The sequence below is a fragment of the Microtus pennsylvanicus genome, chromosome 4 (genome assembly GCF_037038515.1).
Source record: "Microtus pennsylvanicus isolate mMicPen1 chromosome 4, mMicPen1.hap1, whole genome shotgun sequence".
NCBI lineage: Eukaryota > Metazoa > Chordata > Mammalia > Rodentia > Cricetidae > Microtus > Microtus pennsylvanicus.
The window spans coordinates 71,210,955-71,234,690 of NC_134582.1; the positions used below are offsets into that span (position 1 = coordinate 71,210,955).

The following is a 23,736-nucleotide window of genomic DNA, read 5'->3' on the forward strand; positions in this document are numbered from 1 at the left end:
TGAGACAAGCTCTCTTGCGTTGGCTCAGGTGGCCTTGACCCCAGTGTGTTGCTTCCCAGGGCAATGACCTTGCCATCCTCTTGATTAAACCAACTAAATTCTTAAATTAAAGGCTGTACCATCACTAAGTTTTAAAATTCACCCTTTGAGTCATGTAGTCAACTATCCATTGTAGTAACAGGTATGGAATTTACGTGTAAAACATGGCTTCTGTCTTCAGACCAGAATAGGAGAAATAATTTCTTGTGTGCACTGGAGGGATAAATAGGTTAAAAAGTCAGCTGCTGTAGGTACCATTATTAAATAGGATCTGATTGTGGCAGAGATAGTGATATTGTAATTTCTCATCATGTATTAGTTCATGTCATGTGAATGAAGGCAGGCCAGATTGGTGGGTGCACAATTTGGGGGGCAGTTAGATTGAGCCAATGAATACTGAATTTCCAAATAGGGGACTCTCCTTTGCAGATATTTTCAGCCCTGTTCAGCACAGTTAAGTCAGCTCAGAGAGTTAAGACACAGATCATTGATGTAACTGTGTGTGTCAGGTTACAGATCTCAACAGCTAACATTGCACATATTGGACAAGGTCAAACAGTATTTTATTAATGCCAGTCCTCTACCAGGGAATGACCTGCTCTTTTTCAAAGCCAGGATATCTATGTGTTTTCAATTATATTTATCTTTTTAAAATGTCAATTATTAGTTTCATTTTTTAAATTTGATTTTCATTAAATGCATCACTACTCTAATCTCTTATTTGTTTTATTCTATGTAATTCCCAGTTATTAAGAATTTTTTTTCATTTTTCTCAGGTGTGGTTGGTTATTTCTATTTAGAGCAGTTTCTTCTGTAGCTGTGGCTTTTCTCACACTATCTAATTTAGAATTGCTGAGAAATCGCCACACTGACATCCAAAGGGGTTGTTCCAGCTTGCCTTCCCACCAGCAATGCAGAAGTGTTCCCTTTTCCCCACATCCTCTCCAGCATAAGTTGTCATCAGTGTTTTTGATCTTGGCCATTCTTACAGGTGTAAGATGGAATCTCAGAGTTGTTTGGATTTGCATTTATCTGATGACTCAGGATGTTGAGCATTAAGTGTCTTTCAGCCATTTTAGATTCCTCTGATGAGAGTTCTCTGTTTAGGTCTGTACTCCATCTTTTTTATAGGATTATTTGTTCTTTTGGTGACCAATTTCTTGAGTTCTTTGTATATTTTGGAGATCAGCACTCTGTCTGATATGGGGTTGGTAAAGATCTTTCCCATTCTGTAGACTGCCATTTTTGTCTTGTTGACCGTGTCCTTTGCTTTACAGAAGCTTCTGAGTTTCAGGAGATCTCATTTATTAATTGTTTCTCTCAGTGTCTGTGCTAATGGAGTTATATTTAGGAAGTGGTCTCCTGTGCCAATGCATTCAAGTGCACTTACCACGTTCTTTTCTATGAGATTCAGTGTGGCTGGTTTTATGTTGAGGTCTTTGATCTATTTGGACTTGAGTTTTGTGCATGGTGATAGATATAGATCTGTTTTCATTTTTCTATGTGTTGATAGCCAGTTATGCCAGAACCATTTGTTGAATATGCTTTCTTTTTTCCATTTTATATTTTTTGCTTCCTTGTTAAAATTCAGGTGTTTGTAGGGGGACGGATTGATATCTGGGTCTTCAATTTGGTTCCATTGGTCCTCTTGTCTGTTTTTATGCCAGTACCAGGCTGTTTTCAGTACTGTAGCTCTATAGTAGAGTTTGAAGTCAGGGATTGTGATGCCTTCAGAAGTTCCTTTATTTTATAGGATTTTTTTTAACTGTCCTGAGTTTTTTGTTTTTCCATATGAAGTTAGGTATTGTTCTATTGAGGACTGTGAAGAATTTTGCTGGGATTTTGATGAGCATTGCATTGAATCTGTAGATTGCTTTTGTTAAGATTGTCATTTTTACCATGTTAATTCTACCTACCCAAGAGAGCATGGGAGATCATTCCTTTTTCTGGTGCCTTCTTCAATTTCTTTCTTCAAAGATTTGAAGCTCTTGTCATACAGGTCCTCCACTTGTTTGGTTAGTGTTACCCAAGATATTTTATGTTATTTGTGGCTATTGTGAAGGGAGATGTTTCTCTGATTTCTTTCTCAGCCCTTTTATCATCTGAGTACAGGAGAACTATTGATTTTTTTTTTAGTTAATCCTGTTTATGAGTTGTAGAAGTTCCTTGGTAGAATTTTCAGGGCTACTCATGAAAACTATTATATCATTAGCAAATAGTGAGACTTTGGCCTCTTTTTATAATTTATATCCCCTTGATCTCCTTTGATGTCTTTTGCTCTAGCTAGAACATCAAGAACTATATTGAATAGATATGTAGAGAGTGAGCAACTTTGTCTTGTTTCTGATTTCAGTGGGATGGCTTTGAGTTTCTCTCCATTTAGTTTGATGATGGCTCTGTTGGCTTGCTATATATTGCCTTTATTATATGTAGGTATGTTCCTTGTATCCTCTGATATCTCAAATACCTTTATCATGAAGAAATGCATTTCATTAAAGCCTTTTTAAGCATCTAATGAGATGATCATGTGCTTTTTTTTTCAGTTTTTTATATGGTGGAGTACATTGACATATTTTTTTTCTTTTTTGGATTTTTTTTAAAATTTATTTATTTATTAAAGATTTCTGTCTCTTCCCCGCCACCGCCTCCCATTTCCCTCCCCTCCCCCAATTAAGTCCCCCCCAGCCCGAAAAGCAATCAGGGTTCCCTGTCCTGTGGGAAGTCCAAGGAACCCCCACCTCCATCCAGGTCTAGTAAGTTGAGCATCCAAACTGCCTAGGCTCCCACAAAGCCAGTGCATGCAGTAGGATCAGAAACCCATTGCCATTGTTCTTGAGTTCTCAGTAGTCCTCATTGTTCGCTATGTTCAGAGAGTCTGGTTTTATCCCATGCTTTTCCAGACCCAGTCCAGCTGGCCTTGGTGAGTTCCCAGTAGAACATCCCCATTGTCTCAGTGTGTGGGTGCACCCTTTGCGGTCCTGAGTTCCTTGCTCATGCTCTCTCTCCTTCTGCTCCTGATTTGGACCTTGAGATTTCAGTCCGGTGCTCCAATGTGGGTCTCTGTCTCTGTCTCCTTTCATCACCTGCTGAAGGTTAATATTCAGGAGGATGCCTATATGTTTTTCTTTGGGTTCTCCTTATTTAGCTTCTCTAGGATCACTAATTAGCCACGAACCCAGCCCTACAGAAAGTAATAGAAAGAAAACCGCAACCCAAGGAATCCAACATTGCCAACACTGCCTACAATAACTCGGGCATCTAGCAACCCTTCGCTAGCACAACTCAAAGAAGGGAGACACACAAATTCTACTTCCAAAAACAATAAGAATATCCGGCATAAACAACCACTGGTCATTAATATCACTTAATATTAATGGTCTCAATTCACCTATAAAACGGCACAGGCTAAGAGATTGGATACGAAAACAGGATGCAACATTCTGCTGTTTGCAAGAAACTCATCTCAACCACAAAGACAGGCATCTACTCAGAGTAAAGGGTTGGGAAAAGGTCTTTCAAGCAAATGGTCCTAAGAAAAAAGCAGGTGTGGCCATATTAATTTCTAACAAAACTGACTTCAAACTAAAATCAATCAGAAGAGATCGAGAGGGACACTTCATACTCATAACAGGAACAATTTGTCAGGATGACGTCTCAATCTTGAATATTTACGCCCCTAATATAAAAGCACCCACGTATGTAAAAGAAATATTACTAAAACTCAAGGCAGACATCAAACCACACACACTAGTAGTAGGAGACTTCAATACACCTCTCTCAGCAATGGACAGGTCAATCAGACAGAAACCTAATAGAGAAGTAAGAGAACTACTGGAGGTAATGAAGCAAATGGACTTAACAGACATCTATAGAACATTCCACCCAAATAGGAAAGAATATACCTTCTTCTCTGCAGCCCATGGAACCTTCTCGAAAATTGACCACATACTCGGAAACAAAGGAAACCTCCACAGATACAAAAAAATATCAGTGTCCACCTGTGTCCTATCAGATCACCACGGATTAAAGTTAGAATTCAACAACAATCCTACCTCCAGAAAGCCGACAAACTCATGGAAACTGAACAGTCAACTACTGAACCACACCTGGGTCAAGGAAGAAATCAAGAAAGAAATTAAAGTCTTCCTTGAATTTAATGAAAATAAAGGGACAACATATTCAAACCTATGGGACACTATGAAAGCAGTGCTAAGAGGAAAGTTCATAGCACTAAGTGCCCACTTAAAGAAAACAGAGAAAGCATATATCGGAGACTTAACAGCACACCTGAAAGCTTTAGAAAAAAAGAAGCAGACACGCCCAGGAGGAGTAGAAGACTGGAAATAATCAAACTGAGGGCAGAAATCAACAAAATAGAAACGCAGAAAACAGTCCAAAGAATCAATGAAACAAAAAGTTGGTTCTTGGAGAAAATCAACAAGATCGACAAACCCCTATCCAAACTAATTAAACGACAGAGAGAGAACACGCAAATAAATAAGATCAGAAATGAAAAGGGGGACATAACCACAGACACAGAGGAAATTCAGAGACTCATTAGATCTTACTACAAAAGCCTGTATGCCACAAAACTAGAAAATGCAAAAGAAATGGACATTGACAGATTTTTGTATGTTGAACCATCCCTGCATCTCTAGCATGAAGCCAACTTGGTCATGGTGGATGATTTTTCTGATGTCTTCTTAGATTTGATTTGACAGTATTTTATTGAGTATTTTTGCATCAATGTTCATAAGTGAGATTGGTTTGTAATTCTCTTTCTTAGTAATGTCTCTGGTTTGGGTATCAGGGTAATTGTAGCCTCATAAAAAGAGTTTGGCAATGTTTCTTCTGTTTCTATTGTGTGGAACGATTTGAGGAGCATTGGTATTGGTTCTTTGAAAATTTTGTAGCGTTCTGTGCTGAAACCACGTGATCCTGGACTTTTTTCAGTTGGGAGACTTTTGATGACTGTTTCTGCTTCTTTAGCAGTTATAATTCTATTTAATTTGCTTATCTGATCTTGATTTTAATTTTGGTATGTGGTATTTATCCAGAAAATTGTCCAATTCCTTTAAGTTTTCCAATTTTGTGGAGTACAGGTTTTCAAAATATGACCTAATGACTCTCTGGATTTCCTCCATGTCTGTTGTTATTTCCCCCTTTTCATTTCTGATTTTGTTAATTTAGATATTGTGTCTACGCCTTTTGGTTAGTTTGGATAAAGGTTTCTCTAATTTGTTGATTTTTTTTCGAAGAATCAACTCTCTGTCTCATTCTTAGTATTGTTTTCTTTGTTCCTATTTTGTTGATTTCAGTTCTCAAATTGATTATTTCCTGCCATCTAGTCATTCTGGGTGAGTTTGCTTCTTTTTTTCTAGAGTTTTCAGATGTTCTGCTAACTCACTAGTGTGAGATTTTTAAAGCTTCTTTATGTAAGCAATTGGTGCTATAATCTTTACTCTTAATACTGCTTTCATTGTGTCCCATAAGTTTGGGTATATCGTGTAGCCATTTTCACTGAATTTTAGGAACTCTTTAATTTCTTCCTTTATTTCTTTCTTGGCCCATTGATGATGAGCATTATTTAATTTCCATGTGTTTGTGGGCTTTATGAAAATAGTGTTGCTGTTGGATTCTAATTTTAAGCCATGGTGATCTGATAAGATACATGGGGCTATTCCATTTTTTTTGTATTTGTGAAGGTTTGCTTTGTTATCTAGTATGTAATCACTTTTTGAGAAGGTTCCATGAGTTGCTGAGAAGAAGGTATATTCCTTTATGTTTGGATGGAATGTTCTATAGATGTCTTTTATGTCCATTTGAGTCATAACATCTGTTAGTTCCCTTATTTCTCTGTTAATTTTCTGTATGACAGACCTGCCCAATGGTGAGAGTGGGGTGTTGAAGTCTCCCACTATTAGTGTGTGGGGTTTAATGTGTGATTGAAGTTTTAGTAGTGTTCCTTTTACATATGAGGGTGCCCTTGTATTTAGGGTAGAGATTTCAGTATTAAGATTTTCTCCTGATGGATTTTTCCTGTGACTAATATGAAATGTTCTTCTTTGCCTCCTTTGATTGATTTTAGTTTGAAGTCTATTTTGTTAGATATTAGGATAGCTACATCAGCTTGTTTCTTAGGTCCATTTGACTGGGAATTTTTTCCCAACCTCTGAAGCGATGTCTGTCTTTGAGGCTGAGGTGTATTTCTTGTATGCAGCAGAAGGATGGATTCTGTTTTCATATCCAATCTGTTAACCTGTGTCTTTTTATAGGTGAATTGAGTCCATTTATACTAAAGGATTTTAATGAGCAGTGTTTCCAGTTATTTAAGTTTTCATTGTTGGTGATGTTATTGTGTGTGTTTTTTCCTTCTTTGGGATTTGCTGCAGTGAGATCATTTATTATCTATGTTTTTGTGGATGTAGTTTAAATTCCTTGGATTGGAGTTTTCCTTCTAGTACTTTGTACAGGGCTAGGTTTGTGGCAAGGTATTGGTTAAATATGCTTCTGTCGTGGAATATCTTGTTTTTTCCATCTATGGTGATTGAAAGTTTTGCTGGGTATAGTAGTCTGGGCTGAAATACTTGGTCTCTTAATGTCTGCATTAAGTTTGACCAGGACCTTCTGGTTTTCATTGTTTCCATTGAGAAGACGGGTGTAATTCTGATAGGTCTGCCTTTATATGTTACTTGCCCTTTTTCTTTGCAGCTCTTTTCTCTCTTTATTCTTTATGTTTAGTGTTTTGATTATTATGTGGTAAAGGGACATTTTTTTGATCCAGTCTAGTTGGTGTTCTGTAAACTTCTTATATCTTCATATGCATAACTTTCTTTAGGTAGAAAAAGTTTTCTTCTATGATTTTGTTGAATATATTTTCTGTGCTTTTGAGTTGGACTTCTCTTTCTTCTATCCCTATTATTTTTAGGTTTGGTCCCATATTTCCTGGATATTTTATGTTATGCTTTTGCTAGATTTAATGTTTTCTTTGACCGATGAGCCTCTTTTTTCTACTGTATCTTCAGTTCTTGAGATTCTCTCTTCTCTTATATTCTGCTGTTTATGCTTGCACTTGTGGTTCCCGATCATTTTCTCATAATTTCCATTTTTATAATTCCCTTGGTTTCTGTTTTCTGTATTGTCTCTATTTCAGTTTTAAATCATTTCTTTCATCTGTTTGATTGCTTTTTCTTGGTTTTCCTTAAGGGGTTTGTTGATGTCTTCCAATTTTTTGTTTGTATTTTCCTCCATTTCTTTGAGGGAATTTTTTATTTCCTCTTTAAGGGCTTTAAACATTTTCCCAAAGTTATTTTTTAGCTCATTGTCTTCTGCTTCATCTATAATTGGGTGTTCAAGTCTTGTTATTGTAGAGCCACTAGTTTTTGTTGGTGTCGTATTGGTCTTTGTGGTGGTGAGTGTGTTCTTACCTTGCTTACCCATTTTCCCTCTGATTGGTGTAGTTGGGGATGTGTCTCTGGTGATCAATCTTTCAGGTGCCAGTAGATCCAAGGCTCAGATGGGTTATTCCTCATGGTGCAGTCAGGGCCCACAGTTCCAGTCACTCTGGAAGTCACTAGCTGTTCCCATAAGTCACTCAGTGCTCCCAGGATTCACTCTGAAATCCCAGGATCATTTGGGCATGCTCTCCTGGAGGTTGCTTGTTTGGGGCTACTCCTACTGGGGTCATTGCCTAGGGCTTGTTCCGGCAGATGTCACTGGCTCAAACCTGCTTTGATGAAGGTCATTGGTTCAGCCTACTCCAGCAGAGATCATTGGCTCAAGCGTTTTCTCACAGACGTCCCTGGGTTGGGCCTGCTCTCCCAGAGGTCCCTGGCTTGAATTTGGGGTAGTCACTCCCTTGTGCCTGTTCCTGTGGAATTTGCTCTTGACATACATTTTAAGCCTTAGAGAAAACACCAAGACAGTCTTCATATAATACGTGGCATCATTTCTATAACAATACTTTTGATTTTTAATAGGTGTATGTTGACAATACAAAGAAACAGCAAATAACTAATAAAAACATCTTTTAACTGATGTGTACAGCCTCCAGTACAACACAACTAAATTATCCCTCTTAAAATTATGATGCCCTAGCTTACTATAGAGAGATCGTTACACAGAGGGTCTCTCTATCATCTCCATGGATGAGCATCCCATTACCTGTTTTTATTACAGGCATGTGACCAATAACAGTATACATAAATAGTGAGAATATTTGCATTCTAGCATCATAGTCTCTGACAGCCCTGATTAACATAATACTTATCTTTGGATTATTTTAGAGGCAGCCCTCCCTTTGCTAAATTCTATTTGTGTTACTGTCTCCTAATCATTAGTAAATCTTTTGTATCATCAATTATACTCTCCTACATTGTAGCTTAGTAGTGGAGTGTTACCAAGTATATGAGATGCCATTTACAACCTCCACAAAATTAACTCCAAATGAATCTTACAACTGAATGTCAAATTTGAAGTGCTGAACTTCTAGAAGACACCTGAAACTAAGCCCCTTTGAGTTTGGCAACCTGCATAGGCTTTGGAAAGTTTCTTAAGGTCCTGATGTTTTGAGAAAGAAATAAAGCTCCTTCTCTAAAACAAGGAAATTTCTTAGCAGAGCTGGTAAAGGTCTGGGGCCAGGGTCTTTGGGAAAGAATGGCTTCAGATCCGAGAACTCACCTCTTTCTACACATGGGGCTGTGGTTATCAGTCCCAAGGCTGCTGTGAACTTTGTTTATAATGTCCTTGCATTACCCTGTGGTCTTCTAACCCTAACCCTAAACCCTAACCTGAAAGTACTGTACAGCAGTTCTAAAACATAGACAACACATACTCAAAGGCTACATCTCCACTACTACTAGGCATAGATAAAACACTGCACAGGACAGAGATGTTAAAAGAAAAAAATATTTAAGAATTACTCCCTGAAATAATGAGGTAAGGTCTTAGAATATTGTGAAACATTTTGTAAATCAACCACTTGAAGAATAGTCATGGGACTCGTTAAGCTAACAAGATGACCATTATCACCTGGAGCTCATCTTAAAGTTCTGTCTTCTGGGTGCCCTATCAAATATTAATCATAGCCTTATTATGCTACAGGCATATATCTGACGAAATGAGAATCTCTTGGGAAAAGAAGAGGGTAATAAGTGAATGTCACTGTGGAACTGAGAAAATTTATAATTTTAATACAATGGAGGAGAAATTCACCAAGGAAAAAGGAAAGGGGGGAGTTAAACACTACCATATTCTTTGTAAAGTTAGAAGCAAAAACATGTTTTATTGCATAAAAAGGAAGAACCATTAGTGTTTCCGCTAGGTAATTCTGTATTATCTTTTTTAATTTCTTTTTTTATTAATTTATAAATAATAACAATCAAGATTTCCACTTCCTCCCCTCCTCCCACTTCCCTCCGACTCCCCCACTCACCCTTTCCTCTCCCCATCCAGTCCCAAGAGAGGGCAGGGTACCCAGCCCTGTGGGAAGTCCAAGGCCCTCCCCCCTCCATCCAGGTTTAGGAAGGTATGCATCCAAATAGAATAGGATCCCAAAAAGCCAGTACATGCAGTAAAGACAAATCCCAGTGCCATTATCATTGGCTTCTCAGTCTGCCCTAATTGTCAGCCACATTCAGAGGGTCCAGTTTGATCCCATGCTTGTTCAGTCCCAGTCCAGCTGGATTTGGTGAGCTCCCATTAGATCAGGCACACTGCCTCAGTGGGTGGACCAACCCCTCGTGGTCTTACTTCCTTGGTCATGTTCTCCCTCCTTCCGCTCTTCAGCTGGACCTTGGGAGTTGAGCCCAGTGCTCCGATATGGGTCTCTATCTCTATCTCCATCAGTCGCTGGATGAGGGTTCTATGGTGATATTCAAGATAGTCATCAGTCTGACTACAGGAAAAGGCCAGTTCAATCACCCTCTCCTCCACTGCCCAGGGTCCTAACTGGGGTCATCCCTGTGGACTCCTGGGAAACCCTCCAGATCCAAGCCTCTTGCCAACCCCAAAATGGCTCCCTCAATTAAGATATCTTCTTCCCTGCTCCCATATCATACTTCCTCCATCTCAACCATCCCACTTCCCCAAAATCTCCCCAACCCTCCCCTTCTCCCTTCTCTTTCTCCATCTCCCCTTCTCCCTACCCCCAATCCCCATGCTCCCAACTTTTGCCTGGTGATCTTGTCTGCTTCCAATTTCAAGGAGGATGCATAAATATTTTTCTTTCGGTTCACCTTATTACTTAGCTTCTCTAGGAATGTGAACTGTGAACTATAGGCTCAATGTCCTTTGTTTATGGCTAGAATCCACTAATGAGTGAGTACATATGACATTCATATTTTGGGGTCTAGGTTATCTCACTCAGGATAGGGTTTTCTATTTCCATCCATTTGCATGCAAAATTCAAGATGTCGGCCGGGCAATGGTGGCGCACGCCTTTAATCCCAGCACTCGGGAGGCAGAGGCAGGCGGATCTCTGTGAGTTCGAGACCAGCCTGGTCTACAGAGCTAGTTCCAGGACAGGCTCCAAAGCCACAGAGAAACCCTGTCTCGAAAAAAAAATCAAGATGTCATTGTTTTTTACCTCTGAGTAGTACTCTAAAGTAGAGATGTGCCACACTTTCTTTATCCATTCTTCCACTGAGGGGCATCTAGGTTGTTTCCAGGTCCTGGCTATTACAAATAATGCTGCTATGAACATAGTTGAACAAATGCTTTTGCAGTATGTTTGGGCATTTCTTCGGTATATTCCCAAGAGTGGTATTGCTGGATCCTGAGGTAGGTTGACTCCCAATTTTCTAAGAAACCACCACACTGATTTTCAAAGTGGTTGCACAAATTTGCATTCCCACCAGCAATGAATAAGTGTTCTCCTTACTCCACATCCTCTCCAGGACCTCTATCATTGGTGTTTTTGATTTTAGCCATTCTGACAGGTATAAGATGGTATCTCAAAGTTGTTTTGATTTGCATTTCCCTGATAGCTAAAGAAGTTGAACATGCCCTTAAATATCTTTTGGCCATTTGAAATTCTTGTGTTGAGAATTCTCTATTCAGTACAGTACACCATTTTTTAAATTGGGTTATTTAGAATTTTAATGTCTAGTTTCTTGAATTCTTTACTCCAATAGCTGCTAAATACCTTCAGTGATGTGGCAGAATACAAGATCAACTCAAAATAATCAGTAGCCCTCCTATACACAAAAGATAAAGAAGTGGAGAGGGAAATCAGAGAAACATCACTTTTAATGATAGCCACACATAGCATAAAGTATCTTGGGGTAACTCTAACCAAGGAAGTGAAAGATCTATTTGACAAGAACTTTAAGTCTTTGAAGAAAGATATTGAAGAGGATACCAGAAAATGGAAAGACCTTCCATGCTCTTGGATTAGTAGGATCAACATAGTAAAAATGGCAATTCTACCAAAAGCAATCTATAGATTCAATGCAATCCCCATCAAAATCCCAACAAAATTCTTCACAGATCTTGAGAGAACAATAATCAATTTTATTTGGAAAAACAAAAAACCCTGGATAGTCAAAACAGTCCTATACAATAAAGGAACTTCCAGAGATATTTCCATCCCTGACATCAAACTCTATTACAGAGCTACAGTAATGAAAACAGCTTGGTATTGACATAAAAACAGAGACATTGACCAATGGAATCAAAGTGAAGGCCTTGAATATTAATCCACAAACCTTTGAACACCTGATTTTTGACAAAGAAGATAAAATTATGCAATGTAAGAAAGAAAGCATCTCTAACTAATGGTGTGGGCATAACTGGATGTCAACCTGTAGAAGAATGAAAATAGATCCATATCTATCACCATGCAAAAAGCTAAATCCAAATGGATTAAAGACCTCAATATAAATCTGACTACACTGAACCTGATAGAAGAGAAAGTGGGAAATAGCCTTCAATACATGGGCACAGGAGACCACTTCCTATATATAACCCCAGTAACACAGAAAATAAGAGCAACAATGAATAAATGGGACCTCCTGAAACTGAGAAACTTCTATAAAGCAAAGGACATAATCATTAAGACACAAAAGCAACCTACTGAATGAGAGAAGATCTTCACCAACCCCACATAAGACAAAGGTCTGATCTCCAAAATTCTGTTTTATCTTAATGTCTGAAATTTTTCAAGTAACGCTAAAAGTATTAAGCATTTAGTTTTTCATAATGAGTAGTTTTTTTTTGAAAATGCTCTAAAATGTAGGATTGTTACTTCATTATAGAATTCTACCAAATAATTCAAGAATAAACAACATCTTTCTCAGTCTCTATTAAAAGGCTTAAGAGATTAGTCAGTACATCACAATCACAACCAGTCAAAGACAAAAGAAGCACAGAGAAGTACCACCAAGCAATATTAATGAAAACATTCTAAATGAAATATAAGAAAATTGATTTTAATAGCACAATTTAGAATTACACTCTAGCACAGGTTAAATTTATACAAGTAATACAAACATGGCACAATCTATGAAAATCAATCACTATGTTATACCAAATTGACAAAATGAAAAAACACTTAATCATTACAATCAATTCTGGGAAGGATTTGACAAAATTTGATAACTTTGAATAAAATAACAGTTTAGAAGGGAATTATGGAAGCAGCATAGAAAGAAAGTGTCTCAATATAAAAGAACTAAACAGAAAAACTGACAACTGACACCATGTTAATGGAAAAGTGTTAAAATTCTATCGAGGGTTATAAATAAATCAAGAGTACCTTTTTCACCAATGATAATCAACAACGTGCTTAAATTTCTGTCATAGAATAAATTTAAACAATAAACAATAAAGAGATAAAAAGTACATACTCATTAACATATCAATTACCTCACATAGCTAGGTAGGTATTTTAAATGAATACATTTAAAATGCACATTAACCCGTTTCAAAATACATGATACATTATTTTGTGTTAGTTGCGCCATAGGTCTACAGAGCTAACTCAGCTTGTATGAAGAAATAGTATGTTGAACTAAATCATGTGATATAAAACTCACTACCATCTATAAAAGACTTCAAACAGTCATATTTTCCTTTTTCTGGGGGATTTTGCCTGAAGATTCCTCAGGGGGAGTTTGCTTAGGGAGATACTCTGAAGGCTCCTCTGAAGAGGCTTTTCAGCTTTCTCCTTGCCAGTCCTTTCCTGGAGACTTTTTAAAAGAAAGTCTTTCATTCACTTTAAGGCCTCTCATGTTCAGATCTCCATGTATTGTGTTGTTTCTGTCTAATGCTCTTCCTCTCCCAGCAAGGCTATACCATGGTCGTGAGACCCTTTCATTCTAATAAATCTCACAGCTAAGGGGATTATGAATTGGATTTAGCTTCCTTTCTAGACTGACTACCAGTGCTGTCTCTCATTTTATTCAAAATTTGTAGAGAGTGGAAAAGTAAGCTATTAATAATTCTCTAGCCAGCACTGTTTTATTCTTTTTCTCTTCACTGTGCATTGGCCTTTAAAAGCTCTGTTTATACATTTACTTTCAATAATTGCCCTGCTTTCTTCTCTTTCACTCTCCAGACTTTTGTTTCATAGAACCACTTATAAGTGTTTTCAATCCCACCCTACCCCACCAATGGGATTCTATCTTTGGTCTGGGCATACACTCTTAAGGTAACCGACTATCTCAATATGTTGCTTTCAGGGCAACTGGGCCTTTCTTCCAGCCCCTTTCTAGAAAAAAGACTGTTCAGAGTTGAAATTTGTTTGGCATGACCTGCCCAGACAGACCCAAATAAGGCACCATGATTCTGTGTCCACATTTAGATATTCTAGAGGGGATCACCAGATGGACTTTAAGTCCTGGTACTGGATAACCTTTTTTCTAAGACTCATGACTAGTAGCATGCATCTTTTCAATACTGAAAAGAAACTGCCCTCACAAATGTACAAGATACTCTGAATTCCCTTTTCTCATAGCTGATTGGTCAATCATTCCCTTCCCTGTTTCCAATCTCTTTCTCCATATCCCTGGCTAAAGGTCTCCAGGCACCCCTCTCTCTACCAAGAGCAACATGTAGCCTGAAGACACAAACTGCTGACCTATCTTCAAACTTTATTTTTTTTCTTCTACCTAACGCATCACAAATTTCAAAAGCAACTTTATCTCTCTGATCCCTCCTGCCAACAGCATGTCTTGGCACCCATGTCTTGGCACTTCAAAGCAAAGCCTCTGTTCACATCCTCCATAAAAACTGCATCTAAAAGCTCAGCTCTGAGGAACAAACTTCTAATTCAGATTCCTCAAAACATTATAAGAGATTATTCAAAAAATTTCCCTCAACACCAAAATGTTCTTTAATCAATGTGTAGCTATAATGAAAATGTGGAACGCATACACTATGGAATACTATTCAACTCTAAAGGAAAATGAAATCATGAAATTTGAAGATAAGTAGATAAGAATAGTGTGGTACAAGTGATCAGATCAAGAAAATAAGAAAGGCAGATTTCTAATTGGGGAGAAGGAAAGAGATAAATACAAAAGAAGGAAAGAGGATAAAATAACAGTGAGTATGTTTGAAAAAGCCATAAGGCATCATGTTATTAACTACTGACATGTTAGGTCTGTTTATGAATATACATGAATAGTATAATTGATTATTTTAAAAATCTGGGCTGACAACCTTCTCTCCAAGAGCCAAACAGCATCTAACAAAATCCCCAACACTAGGAAAGAGAAGCTCTCTCTTAAGTTATTGTTTAAAGTCGTCCCTTGATTGAGTCCCCAGAGGTGGAGGGCAAAGCCATACCGCTGAAGACACCATGTGCTTCAGATACAAGGCTAAAAAACCGTACTGAAACTGAACTATATGTCTCCTTCATGAGGACTATCTTTCATGGCACCAGAAGATGCTATGCAAGCTTCCAAAGGACAGAAGAAAAAAGAAACCGCACAGCTCTACTCAGCTATGACTCCTACAAACCCCAACAATTACCAGCAGAGAATGACGATCCATGCATAACTTGGTGATAACCAATAGATCTCTAACTGGACTTAATACCTGCTCAACAATAGGAAATCTATGCCTGGCACTGAAACTCGGGGCTAATGGAGTCATGGATCTTGGATGAGAACTTACAACCACCACTTTACTAAACCAATGTAATACCTAACCACACTCCAAATGTTTGTCCTTATATCCACAGATAAGTGAAATCTTCATGCATCAAGGAAACTTCTCTTTGCAACAGATAGAGACCATTATAGAAAGCTCCAGCCACAAAAATACTGAGTTATGGAGCCAAGTCACAGTGGATATAGGTAAAAAACAATTCCTGAACATTGCAGAAGAGAGAGTAAAAGACTGCAAGAGCCAGGGGATGAGGGAGTTTGCTGTGAAGCTGTTTTTCTTAGTAACATCAGGAGCTACACCCATAATGTCTCATCAACATATAAAGTCAATAGTAATAGACATGCCAAAGTGGACAGAGGAAAGCCCACAGTGCCTCATACTATACAAAGAACTACAGAAAACAAAGAAATGCTGAAAGTGAGAGAAATAGTCTTTCTGAAAGAAGAACACACCAATCTATTACCTGTTACCACATGTTCATCCCTGAAATACATATACAAGTAACTAACAAATAACTGAGCCAGTTATATAAAAGAATATTTTATGTGTGTGTGTGTAGCCACATTAAAGGGGAAAAGGCCATGAGTTTGAACGAGTAAGGCAGGATATATAGAAAAGTTTGGAGGGAGGAAGGGGAAGGGAGAAATGGTGTAATTATATTATAATCTCAAGGGGAAATAAAGGAAAAGTAAAAAAAAATAAAACCCAATCCTTTCCTCTTTTAGTGCCAACTATGATCAACAAAACCCCACTTAGGAATTTCAAGGTTCCTTCATTATCCTTAGTCTCTAAAACCACCCACCACACAACCCAGTTCTTCTCATGCGAATTCTTCAATCTTCCCTTGATGCTGCAGTCGGAATAAAACAGTTTATTATTACCCAGATCACTCATATCTCTGCTGACTCTAGTACTATCTCATGATGTCTAGCACTCATATTCTCAGAGAAATAATATACACAGTAAAATTGCAACATATTGTGCACTTGTTCAATCTAAATTTTTTTAATGTCTATGTTATCAAAACTTACTCTAGTAGAGTTGAAGAAAAAGAATTGATTATGGGTTTTAAAAAAGTCTGAGCAATGGCATTTTCTGACTTGCTCCACTCCTGGGGTGCTAACAGGTCCCCTGTTTGGTAATGCAGGGATGTAATATATAAGAAATAAATCATTATGGTCCATTTTCACTATGGGGGCATTTAGAGATCATTAATGAATCATGGATAGGCAGGAGGTACTAAGTCCCTGTCTTACCTAGCTTAGCACCTGGATCTTCCTTGCCCGGATACTTTTTAGTTTCTATTAGGGTTGAAAAGTCATAATTAGTTACATAACTGAGTCCAGTATCAGGAAAGCAAGGTGATTTAGAGCCCAAGACTATGTGTAATTTGGGATGGAGACTATGTTAGAGAAGCATGAAAGAATGTATTTTCCAGAACTCACCAGACAAGGAATTTGGGTAGCAGGTAAATGGATTTGAAATTTAAATTTTATTAATATAAATATAAAAATATTACTGTCTTGTTCGAATCAGCATGCCAGTCAATTTTTTTCCTGTAGAATTATAGAATAAACTATTTGACTTGCAACTCTTAAGCATTCAGTGGTCTTAATGTGAAATAAGAATTATTCTTTCCCCAAAATTTGGATACTCATTCAGGATTTCTGTGTTTGGGAAGAAAACCCAATGGTTTTTGGAAAGTGGGAGATGTGTTCTGCCTCACCTGGATCTTTGCTTTTAAATGTTATATTTCTCCTATGTTCTTTAGATTTGGTCTAAAGATTGCTCAGGAATTTTTCTCAGGGGATGCACTGGCTAAAGAAGCTCTTCTGCACCCCTCCCCACCATTACTTTCATGTGACTATCTCTCTTTATTTTCTTGTTCCCATTACTGTGAAGCACTTTCTAGACTTTAAAGGGAAGCCTCTCCTGTTTAAGACCCCGTCATGTTTAGATCTCTGTATATGGTATTATCTTTCTATTGCTCTCCCTTCCACCTTGAGCCCTTTCATTCTAATAAACACCACAGCTAAAGGGAATTATGAATTATGTCTCAGCTTCCTTCTAGGTGGCTGTGACAAAACAAGCAGCCTTCCTCCAACACTGAAACTCTTGAAGTCATGTGAAAAGTAGAGCTTTGAGTAAGGTTCATAAGATAAAAATTTGAATTAAATATAAACCATAAGATTAAGTAAAAATTATCTTGGATCCAGCTATGGACTTGAAACTATAAAGTCTATTGAAAAGACAGTAGAAAGTTTTTGTGATTTTGGATTGAGCAAAGATCTTTTTTTAATTTCATTTTTTGAGACAGTATATGACTGTATAACTAGCCTGCCCTCAAATTCATAACCATCCTACCTCAGCTTTCTGAGTGCTTAGAGTGTAGGAATGTACCACAATGTCAGCAGCAAAGGTCACTCATATAAGACAGTGGAAGAACAACCAATACATAAACAAATTAATTCATGAACACTGAGTTTAATTAACTTCTATTCTTAAAGAGGAGTTGTTAAAATAATTAAATAGAAAGCTACACCTGAGTGAATATTTTTAATACTCACATTTCATAAAGGATATCTATTTGAAACACACAAGTACTTCACATCTCAATAATAAAAAATAACACCCTAGTGTGGGTAAGTGTGCATAAGATTTAAATAGGCACAACACAAAACAAAAACATACTGAAAGGAAGTAAGCACATGAAAATATTTTGGGCACTATTGGGAATTTAGCAGACACTACTCAAATCAAAATGAGACACCATATAAATTTAACAAAATAATTACATCAAAAATGGAGAGAAAAATGTATGTTAATGAAAATGTGACTCTGAAACAGAAACTGAATATGTGGACTATTAAAAAATGGAAAATTGCAACAGTTTTCAAAACATAGAATATGCATTAACAGTCCAGGAATTTATTTAAGATAAATTAAAGCATAGGCTTATATCACACACACACACACACACACACACACACACACACACACACACAGTATTTGTAATGGCCCCCAACTAAAAACAGCTCAAATATTTATCAATACATGAATGGTGAGTAAATGTAGTACCCTCATATAGTATATTCATAGCATGAAATCTTTTCCAAGAATTAATTATAATTAACTATTGATAATAATTCAAGTTAGATATATATTAAAGTAGTTATTAAGAGAGGCATAATTCTCCTATGCTTCTATGTGATTCCTGAGGGAAAACAAGCTTGTGTAGTTATCCAGAGTGACGCATTTTTTCACAGGGAAAGGGAGAGAGTATTAGAAAGGCTTCCTAAGGAAATTTTTGGTAAAGTGCACAGGTTTCTTTTCTTGACTATGTGGTGATTATACAAGTATATACATGTGATAAAACACAACATATTTTAATGATTAAATTGAATAAATTGATAGATGTTGGTTATACTCCATAAAAACTGTTTAAAATAATTTATCAAGTGAATTTGTCTAATTTATTAGTAATTTTGATATGAAAAATACCAATACATTGCTAAATATTTTAAGGCAAATATTGAAGCATTTTGGTTTTCTTCACCTTTGGGAATGATATGTTTTATTAATTCATGAGTTGTTTTCAAATATTTTCTGATTGTTTGACAGTTTTTATGATGAAGTTTGATGATCCGGCTCCTGTATATGAGGTAAAATAAACAAATACCAATTCAATTATCCATTCTTCCACTTTAAATTTTATTTATCATCAGCCTTGATTTCATTTATTGTTAAATGGCATTAACAAAGTAATTCTTGGTACAGCATAAACCACGGGAGTAGCACTGAACTGGAGTAAAGTCCAGGTTAGTTTGCGAAACCTACATCCACAGAATCAGGTGGAGAATTTCTGTTGGCTTCTCATCAGAGCTTGCTTGACATCTTTATTCCTCAGGCTGTATATGAGGGGGTTCAACATGGGAATGACAATAGTATAGAAGATAGACACCACTTTGCTCTGCTCCATGGAGGAAACAGCACTGGGCTGTGCATACATGAAGAAAACAGTACCAAAGAACAAGCACACACCGGTCAGGTGGGAGGCACACGTGGAGAAGGCTTTCTGACGTCCCTGCACGGTGCGGATCTTCAGTATTGCTGAGATGATGTAGATGTAAGAAACAAAAACAGTCAGGAAGGTGCTGACAATAATGAAACCACATAAACCAAGAAGAACCAGCTGGTTTCTAAAGGTGTCTGAACACGAGAGGGTTAAGAGTGGTACGACGTCACAGAAAAAGTCATTGATTTCATTGGATCCACAAAAGGACAAAGTGAAGGTCATTGTAGTTTGAGTGATAGCATTCACCGCACCCCATGAGTAGGACCCCAACACTAATAATCCACAGACCCAGTGAGACATACTCATAGAGTATAGGAGAGGATTACAGATGGCAATGAAGCGGTCATAAGCCATGGCAGCCAGGAGAAAAGCTTCTGTAGTACCAAAAAGAGATAGAAAAAAGAATTGTGTAGCACACCCACCAAAAGATATTGTGTGGTCCTGTTTCAAGCAGTTTATAACAGCTCTAGGAGCAATTGTGGAAGAATAGCAGATGTCCAAAAAGGAAAGACTTTGGAGGAAGGCATACATTGGGGTGTGGAGGTGTGCATCCATCTTAATAATTATAATCATGCCAAAATTTCCCACCACTGCTATAACATACAAAACTAAAAAAATCAAAAATAGCACTGTTTGTGTCCCAGGACCCCCTTTGAATCCAAGAAGAACAAACTCTGAGACATGTGTAAAATTCGTCATTCTATAATCACAGTCACAGAAGGATGGAAGAGAAGGAGAAGACACAGGGAAGTGAAGATTTGCAAACACAATATAGTGTACCAGCTACAAGATTAAATTAAATTATAGGCATCTGAATGTCATTAAAATTATTCTGTTTACAATCTTGATCTACAGTGTTCAATATGCCTTGAAAAAAGGGAAAGATACAGCTGCAGGAGAAAGGAATTGGAAATAAATAAGTATTGGCATACAAATAATCAGCCTCTATGAATACATCAATATTATGCTCACCTCATCTCACCAGAACCACACAGGAACTGAGACTGTGATGCATTTTAAATCATTTATTTACTTTATTCTCAATCTAGAAAAATATGGAGAAGTCTCAAAAATCACACTGCAAAGATAAGGCTACAGATATGGTTCAGAGGTAAAATTTTACCTAGTAGCCCCACGCTTCTAAGTTTAATGCCCAGCAATACAAAAGAAAGCACAAAGACAGACATGAAGATACATTAGACATAACTATTGATTCAGTTCTGAATTACAAGAACTGCTATGTGTATAAGCTGAGCGATGTTGCAAGTAATAAGTACTATTCAAAATCATTTTATTCAGAGCACTGTGTCTTGAAATCTAATTTCTTATGTCTGCTATAACATATTATCTTAAATTTAAAAGTTTCAGACACAAAACCCCTTTTTTTCTGAGGACATGACTACAGAATGAGCCCCAGTGGCCCATGGTGTGTATGCTGCCCTTTTCCTTTTTAAGGCTTAGTATACTCTCTTTCTAACATCTCCAGTTTAGTCTTTATATTTTGTATTTGTCTATTCTATTAGTTCTTATGAGGGCTATCGCAGTGACACTAGATCCTTTTAGATATGACAGAACAATCACATCTTATTTTCATGATTGTGTCTGAAAATTTCCTTTTATAAGGTAACATGACATATTCATAAAATCCATAAAATAGGATATGTGTATCATGAGAGGCACTATTCATTCCATGAAAATATTTACTGGATATATTCTCAATAAACTGATGATTTTTGTTAAAATATAAGAAAAAAATAACTCAAATAATACAGAAACATTTTATAAAAATTGGGTATTTTCATTTTAGTTGATATGCTGCCTTTCTTAAGTATATTACTATGAAAATATTTTTCTTTTACCTCTTTTTCATCTCTAATACACACCTTTTCATGAACTATTACAGAAATATCACGTAAAAATACATAATTTATTTAAGCATCCTCTCTTAAGAAACACTTGAACTACAGTTCATTGAGATTTTGTTGTAGAAGTGAGACTTCCTAAAGTGAGACTTTCTAAGCAGCAAGTTAGTAATGCAGCTGTGTATGTGTAAGGGAGGCATTTATATGTACAGGGTATCTGAAATTTTGAAAAATCGTTTCTACCATTTTTCATGTTGCTTATATATTGCTATGAACCTCTAATTCACAAAGCTGTAGCAATATGCCGCAGAGAAATAGTTCAGTATACTAGTTAATATAAGGCTGTGCTCTCAGGAAGCTTGGGTTCTCATGAACTAATGTCTTATTATTGCTGTTTTGCAGTAGCTTGACTTGTCAGATGTGGGTATTAAAAGTGGTGATAACTGGGAATTTTTTACAGGTGAAAGTATTTTAGAGATTCTTGGCATATAGTAAACACAGTCTCAGTGCTATTACTAAAAATTAAAAATACACTATTTCTCCGATGCATTTGGATGAAATCTGCCATGTTTATGAATCAGTTGTAATTCTCAGAAAATTATAATTGATTTAGAAGTTCAATCTATTTAATTACAATTTAAATATATTAAATATAATTGGTCACAGGGTCTTTGAGAAATCATTATCTTTTCTATAAAATAGACCTCACCTAAATGTGTGGCATCCCTCCTTCCCTTTCTAGCTGACTCTTGATTTCATCTTCAATTCTGTGGTAAATTATGTACTCACAAAATTTCTACAGACCAATCTTACAAGAAGTAAGAATGAAGAATATATAGTTTCCTTGGTGATCGTCTTCAGAGATTTATTCCCCAGGGTTCTGTTTTAACAAGAAGAGTTTACTCTCTCAGGCAACTTGGAAAAGCAACAAAAGGAAGTTCTAGAGTAGGATTTGATAGCAAAACAAAACAAACTCAAGTCATAATACCTGTTTTTAAAAATAGGGTTAGTCCTTTGTAGGCAGAGGCCACTTGTTTGTTTCCCAGCTACCCAAACTCAAATAACCACACAGAAATTGTATTAATTAAAACACTATTAAACTATTGAAAATAGTTGAACAAATGCTTTTGTAGTATTTTGGGGCATCTCTTCGGTATATTCCCAAGAGTGGTATTGCTGGAACCTGAGGTAGGTTGATTCCCAATTTTCTGAGAAACCGCCACACTGATTTCCAAAGTGGTTGCACAAGTTTGCATTCCCACCAGCAATGGATGAGTGTTCTCATTACTCCACATCCTCTCCATCATAGGTTATCATTGGTGTTTTTGATTTTAGCCATTCTGACAGGTGTAAGATGGTATCTCAAAGTTGTTTTGAGTTGCATTTCCCTGATCGCTAAGGAAGTTGAACATGTCCTCAAGTATCTTTTGGTCATTTGAAATTCTTGTGTTGAGAACTCTCTGTTCAGTTCAGTACACCATTTTTAATTGGGTTTTTTAGAATTTTAATGTCTAGTTTATTGAATTGTTTATATATTTTGGAGAGCAGACCTTTGTCTGATGTGGGGTTGGTGAAGATTTTCTCCCATTCAGTAGGTTGCCTTTTTGTCTTAATGACTGTGTCCTTTGCTTTACAGAAGCTTCTCAGTTTCAGGAGGTACCATTTTTCAATGTTGCCCTTAATGTCTGTGCTGCTGGGGTTATACATAGGAAACGATCTCCTGTGCCCATCTGTTGTAGGGTACTTCCCACTTTCTCTTCTACCAGGTTCGGGCTGATATTGAGGTCTTTAATCCATTTGGACTTGAGTTTTGTGCATGGTGATAGATATGGGTCTATTTTCATTCTTCTACAGGTTGACATCCAGTTGTGCCAGCACCATTTGTTGAAGATGCTTTCTTTCTTCCATTGTATACTTTTAGCTCCTTTATCGAAAATGAGGTGTTCATAGGTTGGTGGGTTAAAATCCGGGTCTTCTATATGATTCCATTGGTCGACTTCTCTGTTTTTTTGCCAGTACCACACTGTTTTCATTACTGTAGCTCTGTAATAGAGTTTGATGTCAGGGATGGTAATGCCTCCAGAAGATCCTTTATTGTATAGGATTGTTTTGGCTATCCTGGGTTTTTTGTTTTTCCATATAAAGTTGATTATTGTCCTCTCCAGATCTGTGAAGAATTTTGATGGGATCTTGATGGGGATTGCATTGAATCTATAAATTGCCTTTGGTAGAATTGCCATTTTTACTATGTTGATCCTCCCAATCCAAGAGCAAGGGAGATCCTTCCATTTTCTGGTATCCTCATCAATTTCTTTCTTCAATGCCTTAAAGCTCTTGTCAAATAGATCTTTCACTTCCTTGGTTAGATTTACCCCCAAGATATTTTATGCTGTTTGTGGCTATCATGAATGGTGAAACTTCTCTGATTTTCCTCTCTGCTTCCATATCCTTTGTGTATAAGAGGGCGACTGATTTTTTGGAGTTGATCTTGTATCCTGCCACATCACTAAAGCTGTTTATCAGCTGTAAAAGTTCTTTGGTGGAGTTTTTGGGGTCACTTATGTACACTATCATATCATCTGCAAATAACAAAAGTTTAACTTCTTCCTTTCCAATTCGAATCCCCTTGATCCCCTTATGTTGTCTTAT

At 37.0% G+C, this 23,736-nt stretch overlaps 1 protein-coding gene across 1 annotated transcript; it reads right to left on the reverse strand.

Moving 5' to 3' along the window:
- Nucleotides 1-18,997: 18,997 nt before the first annotated feature.
- On the reverse strand, nt 18,998-19,924 carry LOC142848717 (olfactory receptor OR9H1-like). Its single transcript, XM_075970899.1, has one exon. It carries the CDS (start codon nt 19,922-19,924, stop codon nt 18,998-19,000), a length of 927 nt encoding a protein of 308 aa, XP_075827014.1.
- Between the last annotated feature and the right edge of the window lie 3,812 nt (nt 19,925-23,736).